This window comes from Haliaeetus albicilla, chromosome 24 (assembly GCF_947461875.1).
Source record: "Haliaeetus albicilla chromosome 24, bHalAlb1.1, whole genome shotgun sequence".
NCBI classification, from domain to species: Eukaryota; Metazoa; Chordata; class Aves; order Accipitriformes; family Accipitridae; genus Haliaeetus; species Haliaeetus albicilla.
In genome coordinates this window covers 22,040,334-22,068,329 of record NC_091506.1, presented here as the reverse complement: position 1 = coordinate 22,068,329, position 27,996 = coordinate 22,040,334, and the positions used below count along the sequence as shown (strand labels likewise).

General features: G+C 38.7%; 1 protein-coding gene and 1 long non-coding RNA gene across 5 annotated transcripts in view; one reads left to right on the top strand and one right to left on the bottom strand.

Annotated features, from left to right (window-relative positions):
- Positions 1–2: 2 nt before the first annotated feature.
- Positions 3–21,624, bottom strand: HRH1 (histamine receptor H1). 4 transcript variants are annotated; one of them, XR_011322007.1, is made up of 5 exons: positions 21,288–21,624; positions 20,644–20,773; positions 9,028–9,160; positions 3,892–6,962; positions 3–2,667 (listed from the first exon to the last, which is right to left on the bottom strand). XR_011322007.1 is itself a non-coding variant. In XM_069769774.1 (3 exons), exon 3 carries the CDS (start codon positions 6,840–6,842, stop codon positions 5,433–5,435), a length of 1,410 nt encoding a protein of 469 aa, XP_069625875.1. In that variant the 5' UTR covers positions 6,843–6,962; positions 20,644–20,773; positions 21,288–21,624; the 3' UTR covers positions 3–5,432. The 4 variants fall into 4 exon arrangements, 3 of the variants coding, with proteins under 3 accessions (XP_069625875.1, XP_069625874.1, XP_069625876.1); XM_069769774.1 differs by lacking the exon at positions 9,028–9,160 and having other exon boundaries at positions 3–6,962; XM_069769773.1 differs by lacking the exon at positions 20,644–20,773 and having other exon boundaries at positions 3–6,962.
- LOC138681814 (uncharacterized) overlaps positions 21,620–27,996 on the top strand; it is a 122,675-nt gene continuing 116,298 nt past the window's right edge. The window contains exons 1-2 of the long non-coding RNA XR_011322009.1: positions 21,620–22,066; positions 24,386–24,456. This is a non-coding gene — a long non-coding RNA (uncharacterized lncRNA). The remainder of the gene's footprint in view (positions 22,067–24,385; positions 24,457–27,996) is intronic.

The window sequence follows — 27,996 nt, the reverse complement described above, 5'->3', positions numbered from 1 at the left end:
GGTTGAGATAAGACCAGTTTAATAGAACAGAAAAGGAGAAACTAATAATGGTAATAACAACAATAATAAAATGACAATAATAACAAAAGGACTGGAATATACAAAACAAGTGATGCACAATGCAATTGCTCACCACTTGCCGACTGATGCCCAGTTAGTTCCCGAGCAGCGATCCTCCCAGGCCAGCTCTCCCCAGTTTACATACTGGGTATGACATCACATGGTGTGGAATACCCCTTTGGCCAGTTTGGGTCAGCTGTCCTGGCTGTGTCCCCTCCCACCTTCTTGTGCCCCTCCAGCCTTATTGCTGGCTGGGCATGAGAAGCTGACCGTGTCTTATCAACATTCTTCTCATACTGAACCCAAAACACAGCACTGTACCAGCTACTAGAAAGAAAATTAACTCTATCCCAGCCAAAACCAGGACATGCTGCAAGAGTGGGATGCTCCAAAATTAAAAGCCTGTTGTAGCAATAAATACTTGAATCAGTAGTGGAATAAAGTAGGAATATGCTGAAAAAGGTATCACCTTGCAGTTGCCATGTTGATAGACTTCTGTGAGCATCTTCACTAATTTCTCTGGCATGGGCAGGTGCCTCTTCTATGAGCACTTTGATATGATTCAGAGAAACAGTTGTTACCCCTCAAGGAACTGAGTTGAGGGATTATTCTTATCTAGTGAGGAGGAAATTAGATTGCCAGGTAGGAGACCTGAGTTCTGTTCCCAGGCCTGTGTTGTTTTTGAAGACTAAGTTATGCCTGATCAAAACAAAAGGCATCTGATTTTACTCAAGGCATTCAATTTAATTACACAGTAGACATTCATTTTAATTACACAGTGCCAACATATAGCAAGAGGTGCTGTGTATTTCTTTTAAGGCATATTTTAGTTGAAATATATCAGAGTTTAAACACAAGATACCTTTGTAGACAAAATAAATTGATAAGGGATACAAATATTTTTAAAAATGGAAACATTGTTAGACTTACCAGATGTCACTATGGTTTTAACCATTACCATGCACAAATGTACATCTCTTTCAGTGGGGACTCTAACACTTTTTAACTGGTGGAGATCTCAAATGGCAATTTTGTGGTAGCCTGGTATGTGTGGTCATGTGTCTGTGCATGTATAGAATGTACATGTCACATCTGATTTTTTATATTTCTATTTTAGACTGTAAGATGACCATGTAGAAATGATTCTATTTCAGTGTCAGGTATGTATCACTTTTAAAGATAATTTGGAATTCAGTATCAGGAGCGTAAACTATTTTCATGAGCTATTTCTCACACAGTGTTAACGTTAATTGGTCTTTTTATCTTCTAATTCTTCAATAGACAAATAATTGGATGAAAATTAATAATTTTGTCATTGTACTTAACAAATAAACAAAAGTGAATATGTATGCATAGTATTTAAACTTATCTTGGCATTTCCAAATGAACTAATTCTCATTCTGGTAAAAGGAATGCATGCACTGAAACTTTCAAGTGTATTCTTAAACCTCATCTTTAGGTACTTAAGCTATCCCAGCTAAGTTAGGAGGCTAGTCCTCTAGCATCCATGATAGCAGTGGAAAGATACAATCTGCAGAATTCGGGACCTCCTCTAGAAGTATTCAGAGGTGTCTATGGTGCTTCTATATTAATATCTTAGGATTAGAAATATATTTTTAAAGTTAATCTTTCAGTCATTTTCATTTATTGTGCTATCAAAGTGCATCATGAAGTGGACTCACAGGGAATGTAATGGAGTCCTTTTAGATGATAGAATGAAGCCAAAATGTGCACCTACACTAATGTTTCCTTTATTGAGTGCCATGTTTCCTGAAACACGTACTAGGTGGCAGGATCCACTTCCTAATTGCACCTCTCTTTTAACAAACTTCGATGATAAACAGTATTTGATGCAGAAGCCCAGAATTCTTCTCATTACCCACTAGATGTCACCATTGACACAGAAAAAATTATGAGAATGTTATTATTTTTCTGCCTCTTCAAAGCGAAGTTGGTTGTTCTCACCACACTTTGATTGAAGTAGAACTCCAGGCCAAGAAATTCCAAGAAATTTGTTATGTTCCCTTAAAGCTGTGTGTCCTCTGACCTTGTTTATTAACTTGAAAACATTAAAAATCTTTTACAGGAAACCACACCTTGAATATTCTCCTGAGGCTTGGCCCCATGTGGTAGTAGGCTTCTCCATTCCTTACCCTAATTTGCTTTCCTCTGCTCTCTTACATCCAGAACAATTTGAGTTGCCTATTCAGTAAAATAAACTGATAAATCCTGTTAGGTACCTTGCTAATTGGAAGTTTAAAATAGGCTGTATCCTGTCTTCCTATTCTCTTTTTTATCTATTACAGCTATCACATCAGAGAAGCCCACTCTGACAACTTCCCCTGTCTTTATTATTAACACAGTTACACTAAGATTATGGATAAAAATGAAGGGAGATAAAAAATAGTCAGGCAGCTTTATTTGCCTAGATTTAGCTGTTCTGTGTTTGAATGTTCTTTAATTGTACCAGAGGTATTCTTTCTTATAAGCATCATATTTTAGACCAATTTTCAGTGATTTTGTTTAGGTTGCTTTTTCATGTACTAATACTTTTTAAAGTCAGAAAAGGGAATTGTCATGACCAAGAGGATAGACTTCTTGATAACTCTAAGTAGCCCTTGGGTGAGCATGTTTCAGCAGTGTACAGCAATAACTGTAGCTGACTTAGTGTGCTGCTTTTTTATTTCCTCAAGGATCATCAAGATTACCATCCATTTTAGCTAGAATTGGTGTTGCATATCACAATAGAAAAAAAAATCATAATGAATGTGAATCTGAGCAATTGTTTGTGAAAGACCATTGGATTAGAGTATATGTTTCAAAAGATGCTGCTTTGTAGTGCAAAAGAAGGTGTGTTTTACTACGTGTGCAGATACTGTTCCTGCAGTGAAAAAGTTGTCTGAATTCTGGAATGAATTTTCCTGCTTCTATATTCTGTCTCTGTATTTTGCCTTTTTTTCTGTTAGATTTGAGTTCCCTAATTGCAGTTTTTCCTGCATGCTACTTGAGATCAAATCAAATAATCTCTGAACCTCATATGATACATTGAAATAGACTTAATTGAAGTTTATTCCTTTAACACATTTTTCCAATTTATTAAAATGCAGATATATTAGGGCTTCATTTAATATTCAATACTTTAAATACAACTATTAACATTCAGAGAAATAAAACTGACAGAGAATACTTTGCATTTAGTTAGTATATTATATTCAAAATTTATGAGCATCATGCAAACATTATCCTAAGTGTTGCATTGTTACTGTGAGTCTTGTCATATTCACATTACAAAATAGGCACACGTGGCACAGAGGGACTCTAAGTAGCTCAAGATCATTAATTAGGAACATAGAATTCAGAATTTCTCCTTGAACCATCAAACTACCATTTTTCACTTCTGGTGTAATGAAGATACTACACAGAACATCCCTTCAACTCATCCCACCAAACTCTTGACAATACTCAGTTGAAGGAGTTCCAGTTCCATCAGAACTTTGTTGTTAAGCTAACTGAGCAATTTCAGAAGCAAGAAAGCATTCAGGAAGTGGTAAATTCATCAGCACAACAACATGAATGGGAGGACAATCCTTTTACATTGAACCTTCAGGATGCCTCTCTAATCATCCTTCCCAAAAGGTATGGAAAAGACTTACATAAACTCACCATTACATGCAAATGTGGCTTTAGCTGTTGAAGTTATCTGGTTCTGGGATTTCTTCTTAAAACTAGCATACTCCACAGTGTTTTCTCAAAATGTTTCTCTCACTTAGTTCCATAGCAGAAGAATAGAAATGAATGCTTTACTGGTGTGCCACAAACAAGGAGGTCCACAGTCTTGGGATATTCGGCTAATATAGGGCCTGAGATCTCCTCTGCCTCAATTCTCCTCCCTGCTCCCTAATCTGTATACTCTTTTTTTATTTTGGTGTAATTGTTCTATGAAGTTGTAAGCTTCCTGGTAAGTTAGCTCATGCAACATACACCACGATGTACTTTTTTGCTGAGGAACTATGTTTTCTTCCTTCGGGGACAAATTTATACCTGACTGCAGTTAGGAAGAGGAGATTAATTCCTGTTGTATAACAGGCCATGTCTTTTTTTGAGAATTAGTTAAAACTTAGAAACAGTTAAATCAATGGCTGAGCAAGTGAACACTTAAAGTTGGTAGAGTGAACCTTAGCTGCAAACTTCTCTGTCAAGGCTGCCTGCCAGCTTCTCCAGATGAAGCTGTTTTTACAGATGCTTGTCATTCAAGTTGTGGACGAGGCCCTGAGCAACACGATGTAATGTCAAAGCCAGCCCAGCTTTGAGTTGTAGGTTGTACTGAGATGTCTTCCTGAGATCCTTTCCAACCCAGAGTATTCTATTATTGTGTGTTTCTCCTGAAATATTTTACAGTATTTACAGCATGATTTATAAAATGCAATTAAATATAAAGAATAGAAAAGGTAAACATACTTCATGTGTTTTATCTTCTGTTTTGCAAGCTTGAGTTGTTGCTCATGAGTTTGCCTCTTATAGTAGGAAGAGTTTGCCTACTACAAGATAAGGATATATGGACTAGTATTGCCACTGCACACTTAGGTTATTTGCCAGCCTGTAGGAAGAAGAAAATATGTGTAGTCTATAATCAACTATAATCTAGTCTAGAGACAACAACATACCCTTCCTGAATAGCTAGTGATAGTATGTTGAATATGGAAAGTCTTAGCAAAATTTCTAGGACATAAAAATACTTTTTTTTTTTTTCAGTGAAGTTAACATGTGCAGGTGTAAATGAAGCAAGAATGATATCAAAGAGATACGGTAAGTTATAATATGGCTTGACTTTTCAAAAAAGTTTATGATTTGGGGGAAGCTATAAATAAATAGGGTAGATTTTTTTAAACAATTGAAGCTTATTTCTTTGCCTATGCAAAGTACCTCCACTTGCAGATCTCACTTCACAAACAGTGTGTTCCTGTGTTTAATGGAGTGAGTTGGAAGAGAAAAATATATTAGGCCAATCACAGAAATGTCATTCTATTTCTTCCTTATCTATAGCTGAATAATTTATAATCACTGAAGATCTCTATTTGTATCTCCAGTTTTTGTTCTACATGATGAAAAAGGTAATCTCAAATTGTAAAATGTGTACAACAGTGTAACAGTTCTTAGATTGCCCCCAGGTTTTTCAGATTCCTGATTTGAATTAGTTCTTCAAATGTATTAAAGCTGTTAAATGCACGCTTCATACTTTTACTAACAGTTGTTCATAAATTACAGTTTTCCAAAGTCTTCTACTTTAGGCATGGTGTTTGTCTTTGAAATTGGAACATTTTGTTTGGTTGAACTCTTGAGCTGCTTTTTAGCTCAAAAAAATCAGAAGAATATCAGTGGATGTGAAGGATCTTTTTGAATGTCTTCTTGAAATTCTGGTTACAAAGAGGATACAGGAATGGATTTAAGGTGGAGTTCACATAGCCAAGCCATATAGTGACCATGTGTAATTCCGAAAATTGTTTATGGCCATGGAAAGCTATTACCATAAATAACACAAAATAGGGAATCCAGCACAGCATAAAGGCTGCCATTATGACCCCTAACTGCTTAGCTGCTTTCCTTTCCCTATTCCCATGCAGTCCTTGAAAGTGCCTTTTGGAATGGGTGTGCAGAGTTTGCCAGGTTTTCCTTAGGTAAGTCAGTCCTCTGAAATCCCTGTTCTCAGTCTTTTCCTGAGGACTGCAGGCTCTTTCAGGGTTAGGATTGGAATGCTTTCTACAGGGCACCTCCTCTGTGAAAGTATGGTTGTCTGATGCATCACTTAAGTCACTGTCTTGTGAGCAAGGGTCCTTTTCAATTTTGTTCTCTTTTGTTGCACACCCACACTTCTTTCCTGCTTTATCCAGGCCTGGCTCAGACTGGACAGTAGTGAAAGGAAAACAGCTCCATTTAAGGACTTTCTTATTACTCCTGTTAGCGAATGCCTTTGAAGACTTGTCAGAATCACTGAAATGAAGCTTTGGCTCCATATTTTTGGGCTGAGGGGAGCTTTGCTTGTCTTTGGGAGGGGTGTTCTCATCTAAGATTTTCTCTTGGAGGCAAATATTTTGCTTGTCCTTTGTGGGATTTTTTTCTGAGAAAGACCGATATCCATTGATGAGCTCTCGGTGTTGACAGTGTTTTCGAACAGCTCTGAATATTTTATAGTAGAACCATAACATGATGATAGAGGGTAGGTAGAAATTGATAATGGCTGTCAACACTTTAAACCAGGTGACTTCAGAGAATTCGGTTTCACACTTGTCTTCCTGTACTTTCCTTTCCCCATTATTAGCAAAAACATGCCATCCTAGGATTGGAATGACCCACGTGAAAGAGAGCAACCAAACCCCCAAAATCATTAGTGATGCTCTTGTTTTTGTTCTATACTTGAGATATTTCAGTGGTTGCCGAACTGAACGATAACGGTCAATGCACAATATGAAGAGATTGAAAATGGATGCCGTACTGGCCACGTAATCCATTGACAGCCAGAACAAACAGGCTGGTAAGCCTAGAGTCCACACATGACGTATGAGATAAACAATATTCAGGGGCATAACAGCTGCACCAACTATGAGATCTGCAATAGAGAGGCTGACAATGTATAAATTGCCAACTGTCTGCAGCTTCTTTTCCGTTTTCACAGCACATAGTACTAATATATTCATGACAATAGTGATCAATGAAATGCTTCCTAAGAACAGACCTAGAATTGGTGAGTGAGGATTAGGTGCATTCTCTATTGTATTTTTTGACATCTTCTGCACAAGAACGCAGAATGAAAATCAGAGAAGATGTCCAGGCCTTGGAAATTCAGTCTTGGTTTACACTCCTGGATGAAAACGTGTTGGATTCCTTTGTGATGTTTATTTCCAGAACTATAGAAAAGACAAGACATATGCTCAATCACTGTAGTACTAAAATAAAATAATAAAACTAACCTGTGCTTCAGCTTAGCACTGCCCCCTTTAGGACTTTCCTAAATAATAAATTTTTACAACATTTTACATATGGGTAATTTGAGATGTGTTCTATGAAGAGTACTGGAGCAAGCTCCATGAACCAATCCAAAATGGTTTGCAGAGGTTTTTCATGGGGCTTCATATAATTCTGACCCCAGAATCTGGAGAAGAAATTTCAGTCCTCACTGTTTTAATTTATTATTTCTCATTAAATAGCTGCTCATGAACCATATCATAAACTACATATTGGCAAACCAATTTAAAGCATGACAATAAAAAGCAAATTAAAATGGTTTGTACTAAATAGTTTTAAACAAACCAGTGATTATTTACAAACTACATCTAACAGTTTGAGAATACAGCAGTTGGATTTAATTATCCACCAATAATAGGCTATCATATGATGTCAAGTGGCAAGGTATTCCAAACAATAAAAATGCTGCAGCCAGTCTACACCTTTAGCTGATGCAGAGTTTCAAATAACTCCTAAGGTTGCAGCCAGTGCCTATGTTTTCACTAGTAGGCAGTCGTTCAATTTATGGGTGATGAGTAATCTCTTCTTACCCAATTTAGGCTTACATAGATTTCAAACATTTAAAGATGCAGCCCCATTTTATTTCAAATACAAACTAATAAAAGTTCAGGGAAAATAATAAGAATTTTTAGGATTAATAAGCATCTTGCAGTCTCTCAAATGTATATAAATATAGGGTCTTTTAGGCTGAAGTTTACTAGTCGTTCAGGTGCCTAAGAAACATAAGCAAGAACTGTTGTTCTGCAATAACTTGGAGAAGCCACGTTACTCCTGCATGCTTGCTGTTGCTGTTTGCTCCATTAAAGTGGAAAATAATTGGAAATAAGAGGAGTTGAGACTGAACACATAGCAAACCTTTCCTTTATGCCTAAGAAATTTTTTTTTTATAATTAATCTTTAATAAATGAGCTATCTTTATTTGCTTAGAACTTTGGCATGAGCCATGTGTAGAGCCTTCAGAATGAAAATTCCTTAAAATCTTCTATATCCCCATGATTAGAGTGCCTAGGAATTCCAGTACATGCACTGCAGTTAAAAAAAAAAAAGACAACCTAATAAACACTCACCAGGGCATATACAAAACCCATTTTACAGTGGGCCACGTTTGCCCAGTTAGTTAGGCTTGTTTCCTAGTCACATTCATTTCTACATACTATTTTGCAGGTGTTATCAAAGAGTGGCAGATTTCATTTGTACAGTCACAGTGGTGTGTAGCTTTGTGGTGACTTGATCTGCATTGGGAAACAACTATAGGTGCATACTTCACTTGTGAATGTAGAGTTTATATATTGAGATCATAGGCCTTAATTAAAAAATGTGTTATTTCTTCCATTTTTTAACACAAGCATAACAACTCAAATATTTGCAATGAAAGGGGAAAGGAAGGAAGGGAATGTAGGGGTAAGAAAAGCATCTTTTCAAAGTTGAGTAGATACGCTATTCCATTATCTAGAAATTCTATGTGCCTTTGGTATCTTCTACTTCCCAACTGCTAACTTAGTGAGTTGATGTAAAGTCCAAAAAATTATTCATAATATTTTAAGTCTTGGATCATATGATCAATTGACCAATTCTATCTCCAGGATATATAAGAAAAACCTCTGTGAGGGTGATGATACATATTTTCTGCCATTTTTCTCTTATAGCGCTTGTCTGAGTTTATGTTCTGCTCTTAAAGCAGTGAGGAAGGAAACTGAGACTGTAGACATACTAGCTCAAAGTATTTACACAGCTAGCACTGAGAGATATGTATGGGATTTCTCATCCTTGTTATTCTAAACATGATCAAAACAGTATTTCAGTAATCAGGGTTGAAGCTAAAATGTTTGTGTGCTTTCTTACAGGAGGTCAAATTCCTTCTTCCTTTAGCTTTACTTACAGGTGCCTGGTATTATGAAAGATGTGTGCTTGGTAGCAGTAGCATCCATAGGCAAAGGAAATACATACCCTGTGGGGTATGAACTCAAGAGCTGTATTCTGTAATTCTGTATTCTGTACAGCCTTCAGGTTCTGTCATGTATAGTTCTTCAGTGACAGCTAGTCACAGATGTCAGAAGATCAGAGAGGCCTCAAGCACCTCCTGTTTGATAATGAGAAAAGAAATTACTCCACAGATCTTAAACCAACATGTCTGGTGACAGGAAATGGTTATATCCCAGTCTGTCATTGTCTTTCTTTCCACAGCTATACACTGTAACCTCTCTGCTGGAGTTAAGTATATGGAGCATGGTCAAGTCAAGAAGTTGATGTTAATTGCTTCAGGGACCTCATAAAGAAATGTCTGATCTTCACCCCCACATATTTTCATTTAAATTTATGGCAAAATAAAGGGACAGAAGGCAACTTTGAGTCTTCAACAGAAAGAATAACAGCAAAGAAAAATATCTGATTGACAGTTCTCCTTGGTTATTTATGAACTGCATATGGAATAAAACATAGAGCAGGATACAGTAAGTGGTGTTGACTGTTTCCCAAACTTTCTCTTTAGCACTGCTGCGGTGAGATAGGGTAGAATTTAGGAAGCAGCCTGAAGAACTTGATCTGGAGTACTTCTACTCCAAATAAGGCACAAAGGTCTAGTTTTTCAAATCATGCTCCACTTTTATTAAAACATCTATTAAATAAAAAAGCTTGATTACTTTTCTGTTTTTGAAGAGCTTATACAGGCTATAACAATCCAAGAATGATGTCAGGACATGCAAATCATTCAAGAACACTAAGAACAAGAAAAATTCAGGGTAATGCATTTGCTCTTTTAAAAATACACATGCTAACAGGTACACCGTATTAATGATAATTCTGTCTTATAATGTAATTGTCATCACAACGTCACTTGAGCAGTTCATAGTCCCTGATGGATTTTGCCTTCTCTGCTTTACGGAGAGCTGGCCATGTACAATAAAATTTTGAAGTGAAATTGAGGAACAGGTCAAAGTGATCTGCTAAGCATCATAGAGTAATGTTAGATCTAAAACCAGCCAAGGCTCCCTTGCTCTCCAAACAGTGTCCTGACTATTATACTGTTTTTTTCTGTCTAGACTTTGGGTCTGTATTCATTCAGACACCCTAGACAAGCAATGTTGATTTAGAAATTAATTTTTTTTTTTTTTTTTTTTTTAACTTTAATGTAGTGGAAGCAACTTAGTCTGGCTTTGACCTTCTAACATCTTCCATTATAATAAGTCCACTTACATGATAAGGTCTAATATGGCTGGAGTGGGACTATACCCAGTAACAAATGTCTACAGTATTAATCACTGGAACAGGCTTGCAAGAACCATTTGCCCTAGTCTAGAGTGAGTAGATCTTGAGGCTGGATTAGGATATTGAAGCTTTACAGTAACATTGAATTTTCCCTGTTGAACAATTTGTGGTTTTCACATATGATCCTTTACAACCCTGACTTTCTGAGTATTCTCCCACCAAAGACAGTTTTGTAAGGCTCTGGGTAATTTATGTTTTGGAGTGTGTTAATGAGAAAAGAAGCCACTCTAAGAGGTAACGGGAAGAGGGTCTCCATACCTTCGGTGTGAAAGTTGTATACCCAGCACATACTTCCTACCTATCTAGTTTTATTTGAAGCCAAATCGTACCTCTCAATCCATTAAAAAGATGTACCAAGGGATTGAGTTGGTCACAAAATGCTTAGAATAGAGCAGAAATGCAATGTTGCCTTTGTATGACCTCGTCCTTGCACCTTGTCTCTTTGCATTCCCTAGCATGAGACACCACGTGCTGCTGCTGTTTCTGCGTGAGAACTTTCAGATCATACAGAATTCTCCTTAACAATAAGTTATGGTAGGCATTTAGCAGCATATCAGACATACTGCAATCCCACACTCATGTGTGTACAGGAAAGAGAATTTGGTGGCTTTCTTGTATCTTCTAAGGGCCCAAAGAAGGCTTCCAACACAGGAGTCTCTGTGCATCTTGCACCTGTCAGTGCCCATGCTCTTTTGATAAGGAGTAAGTTGTAGAGGGCCTACATCTCCCTCTCCCACACAGGCCAACGGAACAGTACAAGAGAAAACTGTAAGCTTCTCCTAAGAAGCAAAGGTGACTGCACACAAAATAGCATGCAGAGAAGTTGCATTTAGTTGCAGAAATGTTATGTTATTGGTCAGTGCCCTCTAATACTGCTCTGTATTTGGAGCTTCAGCCCTTATATCCCAGTCTTGCCCACTAAGCTTGCATTGAACTGCTACGCAGTTGCCACTCTTTGCTAGAATTAGTACATTTTGCCACACAACGTTGTCCAATGGAAGATAACTAGAAGACAATAAGCCTTGCTCCATGTTATGAAATTCACTGATCACCTCTTCTGTGTTTTAGGGAAGATTGTAATCTACAATTTTTTTTCTTAAACTTCCTACCATCATCATTAGTAGTGATGGTACCAAATATCATCAGCAATTAGTCATCATGAGAGTGCTGTGATTTGCAATAGCAGCTTCTTCCTCTTCATTGAGGCACACACCATTTTGTAGTGGCTGTAGACTGTTTGTGGTATATGTACCCCTGCTCAGGAGCTACTGGCTTAATTCTTTACCTGTAACTCAGTTCCCAGTAAAGGAACTGTAATAATACTGAATAAATGTGTTTTAATATTTGGACAGTTTAACTCTCATTACACTGAACCAAAGCTCACTAATACAGAAGAGATTTTAAAGAAAATCAGCCTAAGATCTTGGATAGCTCTTTGGAATTTCTAAACCCTGACCTCACCATGAAATGCCTTCTTTAATTTTTACTGTCTGTAAAGAGCTTTTTCTACAAGGAAAATCAGCAATCATTATTTGTTTGTTACTGTATCACAGTGTAATTCTTCCAAGGAACAAGAATCTACTGGGAGATGCTAAGTGGATGCCTTACTGACTCATTAGTGCAGGTGCAACCTATTAAGCCCTGACTAAGTGGGAGTAAGTTTCTGGAAACACATGCTGGCATATCTCTTATGTGTATGTTTTAAAGAAACTACAGCTACAACAGGAAAAGGCTAGGCTAGAACAAAATTCTTGTTCATCAGACTAAGTTCAACACAGAAGGTAAGATTTTATTTCAGATGGCCTGTGTTGACTATGTTGTACTTAAGAAACCTATTTGTTTCTAGTGTTTTTTTGTTTTAATTATTCTTTAGGTGTTGAAAATATTAACACACTAGAGGTTTGATTAATTTTCCTCTCAAAGACTTACTTATTTCTCTGTAAGAAAACAGTCCCTAGGCAATGCCTGCCAATAATAAATAAATATTTTTGATAAATAGTAAATGAAAAGAACTTGATAACCTACCCGCTGTTCCCATTCAAATGACCCACTGTCTCAGTCCAGGAAGGACCAGCTGTGTTTTTCAGAAAAGTGTCTACCACTATCAAAGGAAAGACTGGATTCTATCTATACTTGAGTTGTCTCTTCTAGGTATTCTGAAATGAAAAGACTACATAATCTGAAACTTTAGTGTCTGACCAGTCAAATTTTGTTAATCCTTCTAAATTGTCCTCTTCCCGCCACGTACCTATTCTAAGGGCAGTGAGAATTATAAATTAATCTTCCACTAAGGGAACAAACAACCCAGACTGACTTATAAATACTTTCATTCTTTGTTTTTATTATGACTCTTCCTTTGTGTGAAGAAACTCAACCAACATATTTGGACATCTGGCTCTCTAGTTTTGCATAAACTTGTATTGCGTGCATTTGGTGGCAGATAATTTTCAGTGGTTCTTGATGTAAATGCTGTCTCAGGGGAAAAATGAGGCCAGAACTAATGTAGCAGATGGACGCTGTTGCAGATGTGCTGAAGTCTGCTTTACAGACTAGACTGTAGATAGAAAATTGCTGTCTGAGTTGTTGGATTGGTGATCTGCATACTGATTTCAGGAGTTGGATGGCCTGGGAAATGGTGCAGGCCTTCAGCGTGCCAGTGGTAATTTGCAAAGGTACTGTTCCTGGGGAGGGTAAAGGCAAGTAGGCTGTTTCTGAAGCCTTCTCCACACTTTCACTTCCAAACAGGGTAGGTGGTCTAATGCTATAATTACTACATTTTTTCCCCTCCTGGTTCAGTCGCTTGTCTAAACAGTATAGTGAATAAGCTCTATAGTTTCAGAGCAACAACAAAGCAGAATAGAAGAAGTAATGTGGTTACATCTATGCTCCTAAGATATATTTATTCAATTATCTCTGGGAATGCACATGACAACTAATTTTAAACTACTTTAACTGAAGGCTCCTTGAATTCATTTATCCGTTTGTTCTGAACATGCAGTACATGTGAATGGTCCTCTCATGCTTAGAGCAATGAGTGGGGGACCATTTAATGCAATATTACAAAGGGACTAGAACAAGGTCATCACTTCTGCCCTTTTATACAGGAGCTATATTGCTTGGATGTGGTCTGGTCTGTGATGTCAAATTTATCCTTATTCCTCTAACTTGGATGGTGGTGTTCTAAGGATAGCAGGCAGACCTTATGAACAACAAAAAGACATAATGCAGAGCCTACTGTGAAGGGAACTTGAAGTTTTTAAGTAACTTTGTGAAGTCTTTGCAGGAGAAAAAAAAGTATTTATGATTATAGCTGTATGATATACTGAATTTGTAACTTGGTTATGTAAGGATATTTTCTTTTCAGTCCGGTGATTCTACTGTGCTATTGCTGTTTTTTGTTTGTATATCTGAATATTAGGGTACAGGCTGTCAGAATTGCAGATAAATACTTCTGCTTTTATTTAATTGAGGAAATGTTACATCTGGTTTCCTTAAGTGAAGCATAATTCAAAGAGCACGAAAATGTTTGGGCAAGCTGGAAGATTTGAAAATATAAGTGGAAGTTCAGCTTGGGGCTTGTAGATGGTACTTGACTTGATTATACTTGATATTTTCAGGTTTTAGTTTTTATAGAATCACAACAGTTGCTTCTACAGCCACATGCATCAATCAAATTGGCAGGCTACATGCTGCTGTCAGCACAGATTTTTCTGATTGCTGATCTTTTATGCTTTTATTTGGCTGGAGGTCCTGGCTTTAGTAGGAACGAAATTATCTACAGTTTTAGCTATCTGCCAGCAAATAGTTTAGACCTGAAATATAGTTTTAGCATGAATAACACAAATCATTATATACAGTCACGCTATCCTTCTTATTTGCGTACATGCATCCTGAGTCCTTAGCTTTTTATAAAAAGCACTGGACTTTGTGAGGAAATTGAGTACTTGAATCTGAGTCACCATTGCACTGTCTGAGCTCAAATCTTGATTAAGGTGCTGTGTCTGTGTGAAAAGACTTATCTCTTTCAGAAATAACTGTCTCCTCTGGTGTTCTGACCCTTCCCCCCACTTCCCCCTTACTAGTGTACTGTTTTCTTCATTGGATTAATACTGTACTGGATCCTATCTTTAATCTTCCTCTTGCTTTGCTGTCTGATATCCTTGGGTGACTACTAACTGTGTGTGTTGTTGTTAGATTTCTTGGGGGGACAGAGAAGAAAAATTCAACTTTTCATTTTGTGCAGTGAGAACAAACATGCTCATTTTACTACTGACAAACTTCTCAGGGGTCATTTAAAAGTACTGTTATATCATTAATATAAAACTTTGCCATTAAAAAAAAAAAAAATACCACCAAACAAAAACCCAACCTAAATCAACTGTGTAGACAGTTCCGTTTGGATTACTATAGTAGCGTACCTTTGCTGATCGTATACTCTTTCCACTTTAAAATAGCATGCTGCTCTGCTCATACATGGGAGGAATTTAATTAGTCCCAGAATTAACTAGTGTACTTCTGTGGCATGGCAGAGTGGTCAGTCACTTTCCAACTTAATTGAGAAGTTAAATTATACGCTATTACGAATGCACATCACTGCAGGGGAACCAGACAAACTATTATAACCTGTCAAAAGCAAATTATTTCTGTAAAATATGGAAGCTTATGACTTCATGGTACAAATGCAGCTTCACTCTCAAGCAACTGAAAGTTTGAGATGTTTATTACTTCAGTCGTGCCTACAAAGGGGTACTGATTTGAAGACATTTGGCATGAAAAGCATGATTTACTGCTTGCTTATGACTTGTCTATATGGAGCAACACCTTGTAAAAGAAATATTCTGAAACAAATCTAATCCAACCCAGTTAGTTAACTTCAGCTGATACTGACTTTGCATCCTTCCATCCGGTCTGATGTTTCTGTTCTTGGGCACTGCCAAACACAAGAGGTCCATTTCAAAACTTGGACTCACAGTGTAAGGGCCAGTTCTTGAGTGAAGACTGATCACAGAAATACTCCCGTGGAAGTTCTTGCTCCTGTTAGCATAACCGGAGTGCCATCAAAGCTCTTTTCCTTGAGACAGGAGAGTCTATGCTGGGGAAAACTTCATTCTGTTTTTGATTTTTGCTATGTGTTCCTGTGTCTCTGTGTTCTGCTTTTTTTTTTTTTAAGAAAGTTGATTATTTGATCTCTCCAGATGACAACAAATACAACTTTTACCATATGGTTCATATATGATACTGAGTATATGTGAACCCAGAAGTATATGCTAGATGTTGTTTACAGTATACAACCCCCCCTCTGCTAAACCTAAGAAAGTGCTGAGCAGAAGGCATATTCTTGGAGCAGTCTGTCAAAAATGGAAATTGAATCCAAAATACAAATGTGTTAGTCTAAGGAAGTGTTCACATAGGTAATAATATGCAATATACAGCTAAATATCAAATATTTGCTCAAAAAAGACAGTTACCTTTACTATATAAGGTATATACCCAAGAAGTGAAGCTATATGTAGAGAAATCCTTGTGTGAACAGAAAATACTGGCCATAGTAGCATTTAACTGTGTGAGCATGCATGTCCTAATTAATTTGCATAGATGAGCATACAATTTAATGCTAAGTAATACTTTAAATATGAAGAGGCCATGCCAAGATAGGAAGCTACACACCAAAACCGAATTCAGTCCTCTGAAGTTTGATTTGGTACAGAATGGTTAGGAGCTCAAACACTCTTCTAAAATCTATATAAGTATTTTCAATAATATTTTCTTCTTTAAAGAATGGTTACCATTTGTGGCATGCAGTCTTACTCTGGGTATGCTCTTATCTATAAACAGTTTATCGTTCATATTCTCAGATTTCACACACTGTTCATGCATAAGTCCATTGAAATTCCATAAGTCCTATTCCCTGGTGTATTTTTGGTACTGATTTCACTGCATGTCATCTCTTTTCTGTTTCTTCTCTTTAGAACTCACAAATAGCACTGAAAGCCTAAGTGAATTACAGAGTTCTGCAGACTTACACAGTATCTACTAATTCATAACATTGTTCTGGGTTATTAACATTATTTTTTTAGGCTGAGAATTGACTCTTTGAGAGCATTATTCTTCCATGCATAATTAAGGACGGAGCATCTACATCTCTGATATCTCTACACTGGAATTTGTATACTCTGAATCACGTTCTGCTTGTTTGAATTTTCATTGTTCCAATACTGATGCATATTCAACTGTGTTTTGTAACTCCTGGAGACATAAATCAATAGCTGAAAGCAGGTGTGGAAAGCAAGGGAAGAGTATAAGAAAGTGTATTTTCCTGTGCATTTCAATGCATCCCGCTTTGTGCCAAAGCTGTGATGTTCTCCTTTTTCAGTCCTCTGTTTCAGCTTCTCTGAGCTTTACCAGGTCTTTCCTGATCCTCCCTTGGCCCTTTCTTCTGGGGGGGAGGGGAACTTAATAGCTGGCCTGTATGATTAATGTGAGAGCTACAGGAATAGTATCAGGAAAAATTGTTAAATAACCCCTGACATTCAACTACTGACAGAACCTTGGCTCTGGAAACACTACTTGCTATTTAAGACAAAAAAGATGTCTGGATGTGGCTCATAATCTAGAGAACCTTAAGTTACAGGAATACAGTTGCAGGCTCTTTACTTGTCAGCAGAACCACTGAATGCAGTAGCTTCTGTGCTGTTTGTTTAGGAACATTCTGAAAACAATTTAGGAAAGGGGAAAACAAAGAAATGGAGACTGTAGCTACTTAGCTGAAAAGAAGGGGGTGGGGAAGCCCACAAATGTAACAGTGAATTCCAGGAGTAGCATATAAAAATGAAAGTGATCAAGTTACCTTTAATGTTATAATCAACTAGAATTGCTTCTAGTCCTGTGACTCAGTGAATAAAGTACAAATATCCAAAAAGCAGCCTAAAAATCTCATCTAATCTGGTAGCAGTCAATATCGGGCTATATGCAGCTAGATTATTACTGGAATCTATTCATCCTAAGAAAGCAGCTAACCTTTTTGTCTTTGACATATTAAAGTTTAAAATTAATGCCATCTGGAGACTCCCCACCAAAACTGTGTAGTCCTAGACACTTGAAAGTTGAATTTTTAATTATTTTTTTTTTAAAGATCACTGTTAATGAATGTGTATCATTTACAGCTCTAATCCATACTGAGGAATACAGACCTGGAGCAGAGGGCATTTTTACATTTAGTGTCCTAAGTAGAGTCAACATTAGCAGGCAGAGATCTTAAATATCATGTTTTAAATTCCAATAGTGTCACCTAAACCAGGATAGTCTGAAAGTGTAGTTTCAGTATCTTTCAAGTGCTGGATGCCTGAAGTGAGACTTGGAAACCTATTGGATATCTGGGTGTTTCTATTTTATTCTGGTGTCCTGTCCCATCCCACCCTCCCCCAGCAGTATAATGCTGCTGTCTTCTGATCATTGACCTTCATTTTTATATACTAATACCGAACCTTCCTAAGTTTAAGTCGTCGATGTATACATGTGTTCAGCAGTATAATCGACTACTTAATTAAACAATTTTCTAGATACTATTTAACTATGACATGAATTTACAATTATTTTCTTTTTCCTAAAGAAATATATTATTTTATAATTCTGTGTCTTAACCTGAAATTACCAGGAGATAGATATACCCTTTTTTTTTTCTCTGGCTGGCATTTTTGAACAACTCTCTTTATTTCATGACCATTAAAACCAAAAGAACTAACAGAAGATGGACACATTCAAAAGAACATTCTGACCCTCAAAATGAAGCTCTTCTTCCAGTGGCTCAACTTTCTGGTTTAAGTCATACTAAATGTCAGTTTTTCCGTGACAAAAAAAAACCCAAAGCAGTCTTGTTTCTGTGGTAGTATTTCCCATATATGGATTGGTTTTGCCCAGAGATTGGGGAAAATCCCATCATGACTAGCATCCTAAAGCTTCCAGATGTGGTATAAACTTTCCCTGCTAGCCTAAACATCATTAGCAGCATATAGTTCATTATCAATGTGATCTCTTAATAAACCAGTATTTAAGTGCTATTGTCATTAAGTAGTGCAGTGCTGGAGAAGTCTTATCTTCTCTACTCCATTACCTGTCTGTAAAAAGAGACTTTTGCTATAGGGGTTAGACCTATTAAATAACTGTTGCAATAGATGAAAACATCTTTGTGCTTTGATGTAGTAAACAAAACCACTAGCTGTAAAATCTTCTATAAATGAGGGGAATTTTCCAGTCTTGTGGTGCCTTTAAAGCTGAGTAGCCACAGTGGTGCCTTTTCACTGGCGATCTATTCTGTTACTGGAATCCATTAATCCAACTCACTAAAACAGGACATCTTTCATACAGGGATAGCAAAAAATCTTTAGAGTTTTTTGGATTCCGCCTTGTGTTACTACTTACTCCAACCATTGATGAACTGTAAAACTAGCTGCTTTTAATATTTCTGCATCAGAAATGCAGTTAACTTTTTAAAATGTAACTTAACCAGTCCTTCAAATATCAAGATCTGTCTGTTTCTTTCCAAGTGACTTACTTGGTGAGTTGCTACTGGAGAATCACTAGCCAAAAAATAATTTATGTAAACAAGAGTTGTTAGTCCTTTAAATGTTGAGGTTGCATACCTCAATACTGTATCTGCTATGCGGTTTAACAGTTTCCAATAGAAAGAACTGGGTTTGGATAAAGGAAGCTTCATTGTCTGATAGGGAATAAGTTAACCACTTTTGAAGCCTGATTAACCCATCTATGAATAACTTCTCTGAATTCTGAGGAACTGCTAGATGTGGAGTAAACTTATTGTTTTGAAAAGTCATTTAGCTTCAACAAAGATGGATTTCTCAAGTTCAGATTTGCATCCTTCAAGATGTTCTCTCTTTTCTCTAGCTCTTAGTATATGTATTGAAGAATCCAATGTTGCTATTCTCCAAAAGAAGGAAAAAAAATCTTAGAACTCTCCTTGCCCCAGAATTAGTGTCTGGTCAGGATAAGCACAAACTAGTTCACGATCATACTAACATTGCAATTCATAATAGGAAACGTCTTCCTAATACTTATTAGGATCTATTAAAAAAAAAAAAAAGATGACCACAGAGTAGCAGAGAGTAGTGTTTTTAACATTTTATAAAATAGAATGAACCCTTTAGGGTCAATGAAAATCAGACGAATATTGTGAATCTTCTTCCCTCCCATCCCCCGCAAGCTATTGAAGTGCTGATCAATATGAAATTTCTTTGTGGATTTACCAAGATGAACTTTAATTTCAACCCAAGTGAACTTTTAAGCTATACAAGACTTCATCACAAAAATGCACAAATTCAGAAATTCTAGCGGGTGTGAGGACTTACTGTCTCCTTGTACTGTTAATAAAAGTAAACCCTGTTACTGCAAGTTTTGGTTTCAGCTCACTTAGATATGCTAATGTACAAAACAATTTTTTTGTCTCTAATTTGAAATATATATTGAGTTAGTCTCTTCAAACATCTATAAACTTACTGTAGTAATATGATGAGTTCCTTCGTATTTTAGCAATAACCCATTGAATGTCCAAAGTTTTCCCTTTTTAAAAAATATATATATATCTATATATCTATCTGACTTAACCTTCTATTTTCTCCAGGCAGTTTTAATGTGGCTTGTTGAATTAAACAGGTGGCTGAGGTGAACTGGTGGAGCACATGGTCTCCTACAGCTAGAGAGCCTGGCACCTTGCAAGTAAACAGTTTAGAAGCAGTTTATCCAAGAAGTCTGATTCCTCTTCGTTATTCCTGCTCAGTGTCTGTGAAGGAAAGGCTGGGGAGGCTACATCAAGAATTGGCCACGGCATAGACTTAGAACAGGTTATGTCCCTACTGTACCCCCCACACCCATTTCCCCCTTCAGGATGTGGTGGACTTTTATGTATTTGAGAAATGCCACAAGATCTGTATGGAAATTAATGCATCTGAGATTTTTCCCCACCTGCAAAGTATGACTGTCTTCAGGAAGGGATGAGGGTTAATGTTCAGGCAAATCTTCCTCTTTCTTCAGCCAAGTCACTATTTCTTCCTCAAAACAAGGAAACAACCCCACCCTTCTCTTCTCAGCCATGTACTCTTTCACAGATACTTATCATGTGTCAGAAGAAAGGTGCTTAAAATAAGGGCATAAATATTTTGTGGGTAGACGGAAACTCACCCTAACCTTCTTCATTCAAGTAGTCAGTGTGACCATTAATTATAACGGAGAATCTGGCCTTTATCCATCCGTTTCCCTTCCCTTCCTTCCCCCCCATCAGAACATCACCTTCATGCTCTGTCCCTTGCTGGCACGTAGCGGCTCGGGCTCCTCTCGCCGCTCCCCGGTGCAGGTGCAGCAGGCAGGCCTCGCCGCAGAGCCTTGTCGCTGGTGGGTCTGCAACCAGCACAGCCGTCCTCTGGGGAAGAAACCTGGCTGAGCTTGTTATATTGTATTGCTGCACCTTTTTCTTTTTTCCTCGAGAAAACATAATCGGCTTTGTGCGACTTGGGCGCGTAGGTCCTAATTTTGTCTGCTCCTGGGGGAGGCCCTTTGCCCCGCACTGACCCCGCGGTCCCATCTGCTGCTCTGGGCTGTGCGGAGGGTGAAAACAAAGCTGCCAGCTACTCGCTAGGATGAGTCAGATAAGGAGCAGCCAACTTCGGCGAAGCGTTCTAGCTCTTAGGGAGTGTTGTTAAAAATGAAGTGTCTCGGTGGGTTGTTTTGCTCTCGTTTTCCTTTCTTCTCCTCCGGTCCTCCCGCGCTCAGCGCTATCGCTGGCTGCCCGGGCTGGGACGAGCGAGGGCTCAGCCGCCGCCGCGCCGCGCCGCTCCCCTCCCGCCCCGAGGCGAGGGTGCCGCCGCTCTCCCCTCGCCCCAGCTCGCCCGCTTCCCCTTCTCCGCCCGCCGCTGCCCCGGGCCTCGTTCACTTACCGGCAAAGGGAGGAGGAGATCGGGGACCGGCTTCCCGGAGCTCCGGCGGGCTCGGGAAGGGCGGGCGGTGCTGGGCTCGCCCGGGACGGCGGCGGCCGGGCTCCTCGGCGCTCGCCTTCTCCTTCGTTCCCTCGCCGGCGTCCGCGTCCCTCGGCTGGGCTGGGCAAGGGCCGGGCCGGGGGTGGGATGTCCCGCCCCGCCGGTGAGGCGCTGGCAGCCGCTCCTTGCCGCTGCAAGAGCAAGTTTTGCTCTTCTCCGGTCTTGCGCTTGCCGGGGGAAGAGCTCGACTCTGCCCGCCGCCGCTCCCCGGGCTGAAGGGCCGGGATCCGCCGCTGCCCGCTCCTCGGGTCGAGCGCCGGCCGAGGACGCCGTCCCGTCCCGTCCCGTCCGGGCCGAGAAATGCCCCGTGGCGAGCGGCCCCGCCGGGCCGGGGAGAAGGCGGCGAGGGGCCGCGGCCGGCGGCTCCGCCGTGGAGGGGCCGCGGCAGCCGCCGCCCGCCGGCCCCCGGGGGCGGCTGCCGTGGTGGCCGGGAGCGGGCGGGGACGCCTCTGCTTGGCGTTGGAGCCCGGCGCGCTGAAAACCGGTGGAGGCAGAGATTCCTTCCGCCTGCAGCGGGGGAGCTGCCCTGAGGGGCGAAGGGATTAATTTCTCTGAGGTAACACCGGGAGTCTGCGGAGGATCAGGAATCAAAATCCGGCTTGCGATCATCCCAGCGCTCGATCCAGCCGCAGGGCCGGCACTCTTGCTCTGAGAACGAGCATGTGTTCTTAAGTAGCTTGGTATGTGGGAGTTTCTTTTAGTGGAGCCGTCTTACAAAACTAGTTTAAGACCTGGAAAAATCTCAAAAGTAGAACATGGTATTGCATGTCTCAGCTAAACTGGGGGTTTTTTGTGTCTTCTGTAGGTCCAGTATATCTGCTCTGTATTAAACATACACCCGAGGGTTGGGTTTTTTTGCCAAGGAAAGCAACTAACTTTCACTCCTTTCTTTAAGACAATGCTTATTTTTCCCTTGCTTTTTAAAATGTTTAGAAATGTGCTGTACAAAACTGTGTGGATTCAAAAGGAATGTTTTGTCATGTAAGTCATAAGGAATTCATGCAATGATGTTTTTGCAAACAGCATTGTTAGGCACTTAGTAATCGTGTTGTCTGTAAAACTGGTGAGGAGTATTGTAAACTTTTCACAATTCCCTCCCCCACCATGGGCTAACGGGAAAATAGAGGGAAATACCCGTGTTCCTGCACTCAGTCTAGGAGAGTAACATCCTTTGCCCCAAAGTGCACCACTATCAGTGAAGAAGTGTTACAGTCATAAACTGCTTTCTTGGTGCTACTAGGGCAATCTTTTTTCTCTTCAATAAAGTGTTAACTGTCCCATTACAGTTATGATAAAACCCATTTCTTAACAAATGTATGCTTGGGTCTTGTATAAATCACCCTCTCATGGTCCTGCAGGTGGTCGGAGCAACCCTGAGCAAGAACCTTCTCTTTGTTGGTGTTGGGCAGTACCTGAATCATGCTGAGAGGCTTTACACAGGAAAATGGTTCTGCAAGAGTTGAAGGCCCTTTCATATCCATGCCTGTTACACAGTTACTTGAAGAACAACTTCTGTGCTACCATTACCTACTCAATAATGTTTAGCTTCACTTCTGCAGCAGTATCATGCTCAGTCTCCTTTGCTGTTGTTTTGACCTATTTATTATGTGCAAGCAGGTTTTATGTAGGCCCCTTTGGAAAAACATTGAAAATCAGTAATGTTTATAACTTTCCATGTAACACCAAGTTGCAGCTGCTCTGTGTGCTTATTCTCCTGTCGACTTCTTCCATCCAAACAATATTATCTGCAAGCAAAGCCAGAGATGGACTGTAAGCCTTAAACCAGTGCTGCAGTGTTGCTATGAGATGTTCCTATCTCTCAGCAAACATGTTTGTTCCAAACAGTATTTAAGTAACCTCCTTTAGAATATCAGGAGCTTTGTACTGTTGAAGGCAGAATGTGGCATTTCTGTTTAGATAGAAAGGACCCAAATAAACTGTCCCTTGCAATGTGTAGTGCTGCAGATGAAAACTGGGGCTAGGATGTACGCCATGACTGGAAGAGCTAGAATTCTCATTAGAAGGAGCTTTGAGGATGTGCCTCTATTGTGTCATGCTATATATCTCTGTATTTTTTTTGAAATTGTAACTTTTATATTGTGAGGCAGACAAAGTTAAAAAAGGTATCATAACATATGTGTACGAACAAGTTCACATGGACAGAGGCTTATTTAAAAGAAGAGTTTCATAAAATACTCACACAAAACTTGGCAGGCTTTTCAAGCCTTCTGTTATTATAAACTTCCAACTTGGATTACTTTTGTCAAAGAATTCTTAGAGACAGCCTTTCAAACAAACTCTGACAGAATTTCAAACAAACCAAATGGATTATGGTTTGTGATATGGAGTGTTACTGATTTACACCACCGTTAGTTTTAACTTGGGAAAACTGAGTAACAGGCTAATAATAGTACAAGTGTCTGTCAGTTTTTGTCTTTGATTATATTTAAAGCTATCCATTAAATGGCCATTATTCTTGTTTTTAATTCTGCAGATTATTAGACTTCAGAGTACTGCAAGCAATTTTGAAATTACATTTTAAATGTAACTTACAGGTTCATTTTTATCATGAATAATGACCAAATAAACTAATCTGCCCATGCATATGAGTAAATCTTTGCAAATTCTTGTTGGTGCCTGATATGTCAAAAGTAGTAGTATGTGATAGATGGCTAAAACTTGTGTGAGGATTGTTTGACAGTTGTTTTTTCTGTATTGTCTTACAATTTCTCTTCCACTGATTCTTTGGTCTGCAAGCAGTCTTCAGCTATCAGCAAGCATTTGAAATTACTCTAAGCTTTATGGTTTTAGTGATATGCCATGACTCTTGCTACTTCCAGTGCATGTGGACTGTTAAGATGCTTATATTCTGCATAACTTGATGTTTTGGGAGATCACTTAATGTCATTAAAGTCACTTAACAATTTTTTTCTTGATTGAAAAGTAGCCTTTTGAAAGTTGAGCTTCAAAATACTGAAAGCTCATTTCAATTGTCACAGATATCCAAGGGCAGAAGTGAATGCTCAGAGCTGTTTGGATTAAAGTTCCACTTGCCGTGCTTATTTGCAAGGTGAGTAAAATCAGAAGCTTTTATTTGGTCTTTTTTTGGGGTTTTTGGGGGTTTTTTTTTGGTTTTTTGTTAGGTTTGGTTGGAAATACTTTCAGGTTTAATATTCAACATGAAAATACACTGAATCCTGTTTCTTTCTACAGATTAATGTAGATTTCACTTTAACATTCTTTCAAATGTACCCATTTGAGTGCTCTGTATGAGTTATAAGGATTTAGCCTATTTAGCTTATGGTTTCAACGTAAATTGATATCCATGGTATGAGCTTGTAAATTGTTGACGTGTATACTCCCATTTCCAGTGGAAATGAGAAGCTTTACTTAGAAGAGTTGTAAGGAAAATACGAACAGCCTATGGAGACATTCTTCACAGTAAGACTTAAATAATTATTTCTGGTTTTCTTATAATGCCACTGATACTGAAGTTTAATGTAGCAAGTGGCTTGTTGTGTAAGCCTCCTTTGGCATTTCATCTCTTTCTCTCTTATGTGTCTACAATTACCACCTGGGCAAGAGGTAGACAGAATAGCTTTAATCTACATACATGCTATTGTCTAGCTAATGCTCATGCTTATGCTAGCTCAGACTAGAAACTTCTGACCATATTCTGCAGTCTTTCCCACAGTGAGGATGCTAATTTGAATATCTTCTCTACCCACCCCCTACACTTCACTAAACTTTTAAGTAAGAGCTTAATATCTGTGAATTTTAATCTCTGACTGAAGTTAACCAATGAGTTCAAATTTATTAGAGAGGAACAGGAAGACATTGCAGCCGGTTGAAAGTGCAGGCACAAACATGGGAAAACTCAAAACTGCAGCTTCTATAGATGTTAAAAACTGGCATTAAGTACTAAGTAAGTAAATTAAACCAGTCCTTGCTATTATAATTCCAGGAATACTTGGCTTCTGAATGTGTATACCTCCAGGTTTGGTGTTCTAACTCTTAATCTGCTTCTCGGGGAAATTCAGGATTCTCTTATTTTTCCACTGGCCTCATATATGTGGAGTGTATCTGTATTTCATGTTTTTGGGAACCTGTGACCAAGGGTAGTGTCCTAATAGCCTTTCTTAGAGCCAAAAGGCCTTCTGCTGCTTTTATTTAAAACTCACCTGGAATGAAAAAAAAAAAAAAAAAAAAGGTGTAGTGTGGCCCTATGCTTCCCTGGTAAGAATTAACACGTTCTGCTAATGTATGAAAATATCTTTACTAGGATTTTACTTCACATAAATAAAGGTTGAGCTAATAAGTTAGTTAAACTGCTAAGAACAGAGATAGTGAGCTCTGCTAAGTAAGAAGTATGTAATAGCTATTTTACTATAAAACTCCAACAGAACAGTTCCTGGGTCATTTTCAAGAAAGAGTCAGGTATGTGAGATCAGTGCCATCCCACTTCTGCAGTAGTGATCTCACCACGTTTGCCTCACAGTGGAACCTTACCTGCTCCAGTAACGGCATAACATACTGGGAATACTTGCTGTCACATGCCTTGAGCCTAATGTCCATCTGTTATTTGATTTTAGATCTTTATCACTAACAAGAGAACAGTGATGCTACAAAGAAATTTGATCTTTGTTAACAAGACAAAATACATTCAGAAGAACACTATCAGTTTTACAAATAATATTAATAGTTGTAATCTGTTCTCTTTTTAAAATCTGTTGCTTCCTAGTAGTGTTTATAGTGTATCTTTTCAGATGACAGTGTGTCCTGTAGCACTACAGATTTGAATATTATTCTGGAAAATCCAGCATTTTATCAAGGGTGTGTGAAGTTAAGGACTTGTCTTTTTAATTAATTTAAACATTTCACTTTGTAACCCTTACAACTGCAGTTGTGAAATATGATTAAAGTAATGGATGAGAAGATGCATTTATGCAAAAGCAGATAGAAAGTGAAAATAACACAGGTAACAACAATTAAATGAAGAGATGCTAGACCGAAGCCATTTCCAGATGAGAGAATGTGATTATTGGAGAAACTATGTGTGTAAACTGATAACCTTTCCAGGTATTACAAGATTTCTTAACGGGTTTAAGAAGCTGTCAACCATTCTCTGCATCTCATTTGTGGCACCAGACAGTAGGTTCTTCCTGTCCTCTTATGAATAAATTTTCTTGGGAACCATTGTCGTCTTGAACTGATAATGAGCTAGATGGCGAGACTCTTGCCTCCTGACTTTGCTTCAGAGCAGATGTTTTCTTAGTCATCCTGTGATTGGTATGCATGGACTATGAACAGGGAAGCTGTAAAAAGCTATCGCCATCAGTTTGGTGTTGAGACTGGATTCCAGGGTTCCTGCGTCAGGATCTACTTATGTACCTGTACAAACACCCCCCCACACACACCCACCAAACCCTATTGCCCACACCCCTAACCTCCTTCTGCTTTTGGAAAACACTGTTAACAAAATTGGCTCTCCACCATGGTGGAGATAAGTTCTTTTTGCAATATGTTTGCTTCTTGAACAGTATTAGCTCTAACATCTGAGATTAAGGACCTAGATGTGACTCTCTTTTAAGGGTGGAAATGTTTCCGCTTGCTTTGTTGGGATAATATTTGTGTCTCATTGTTCAAAATGAAACATGGAGTAGTGCTTAGGTAGGGGACTTAATTCCATTAGTTAGGGAGAACTCAATTTTACTTGGTGTATTTTAGCATTTTATCCTGGAATAGAGCAATAGAGACAAAAACATTGAAGCTATAGCTAAAAGACATTGCTCATTCTTTATATCTGTGTGGATGTGCCTCTAGGTGTGAAAACATGAAGTATAACCTTGGCTTCAAAGGAATCCGTTGATTCAAACTGTGGCTATTTCTGACTGAACACAATAAACATGAAACTGCCTGCCTATAGAGCAAAAATACTGAGTTGCCATTCTGGGACTGGACAGTTAAGCCTGTGTTCCCTAGTCTCAAATCAAATGTCTTCTGTATAGCAAAAGCTGAAGTGTAATACATCATCTTAAGAACATTCTAGGCATTCATGTAGCTGAAGCAGGAGACATGAGTTTCAGCCACATTTGTGCAGCCTCTTTTGAAGTTACGAATGCTTCTCCATTAAGATCCCTGTATCCACCCATATCCTCTTTCCCTTGGCTCATAGCTGGGGGAAAATGAGACAGGCATATTAAGTCTAATATGCTGGGTAGCTCAGGAGTTCTGTATTGAGGTTCAAAAGCTATGGACTCTGACTCTACATTTTTCTATTTGTCCTGGTCTTTGACTTTGGACAAATCACTGCTCTATCTCATAGATTCTTCAACTGTTAAGTGTTACTTTTATCCTTAGGAGGTTGCTTTGATATCAGTAGAGCAATGAAATTGCTATATACGCGTGGAGTATTTAAGACATGGCAATTTTTCTGTTAGTGCCTATATGGCCCGTTAATATTGGTATAATGTATATTCTAGCTTGCCCTTATGTAAGGGGAACCATTGGTTTTGCCTGTTAAGGATCACTCTAGTTTTACAATACTGGGTGGCACAAGGAATATGTACCACTATGTCTATGGTTTGATTTCTAAATGGTGCAATTGTGG

Coding starts and splice junctions, on each gene's coding strand:
- HRH1 (XM_069769774.1), bottom strand. CDS start 6,842: ATGTCAAAAAATACAATAGAGAATGCACCTAATCCTCACTCACCAATT.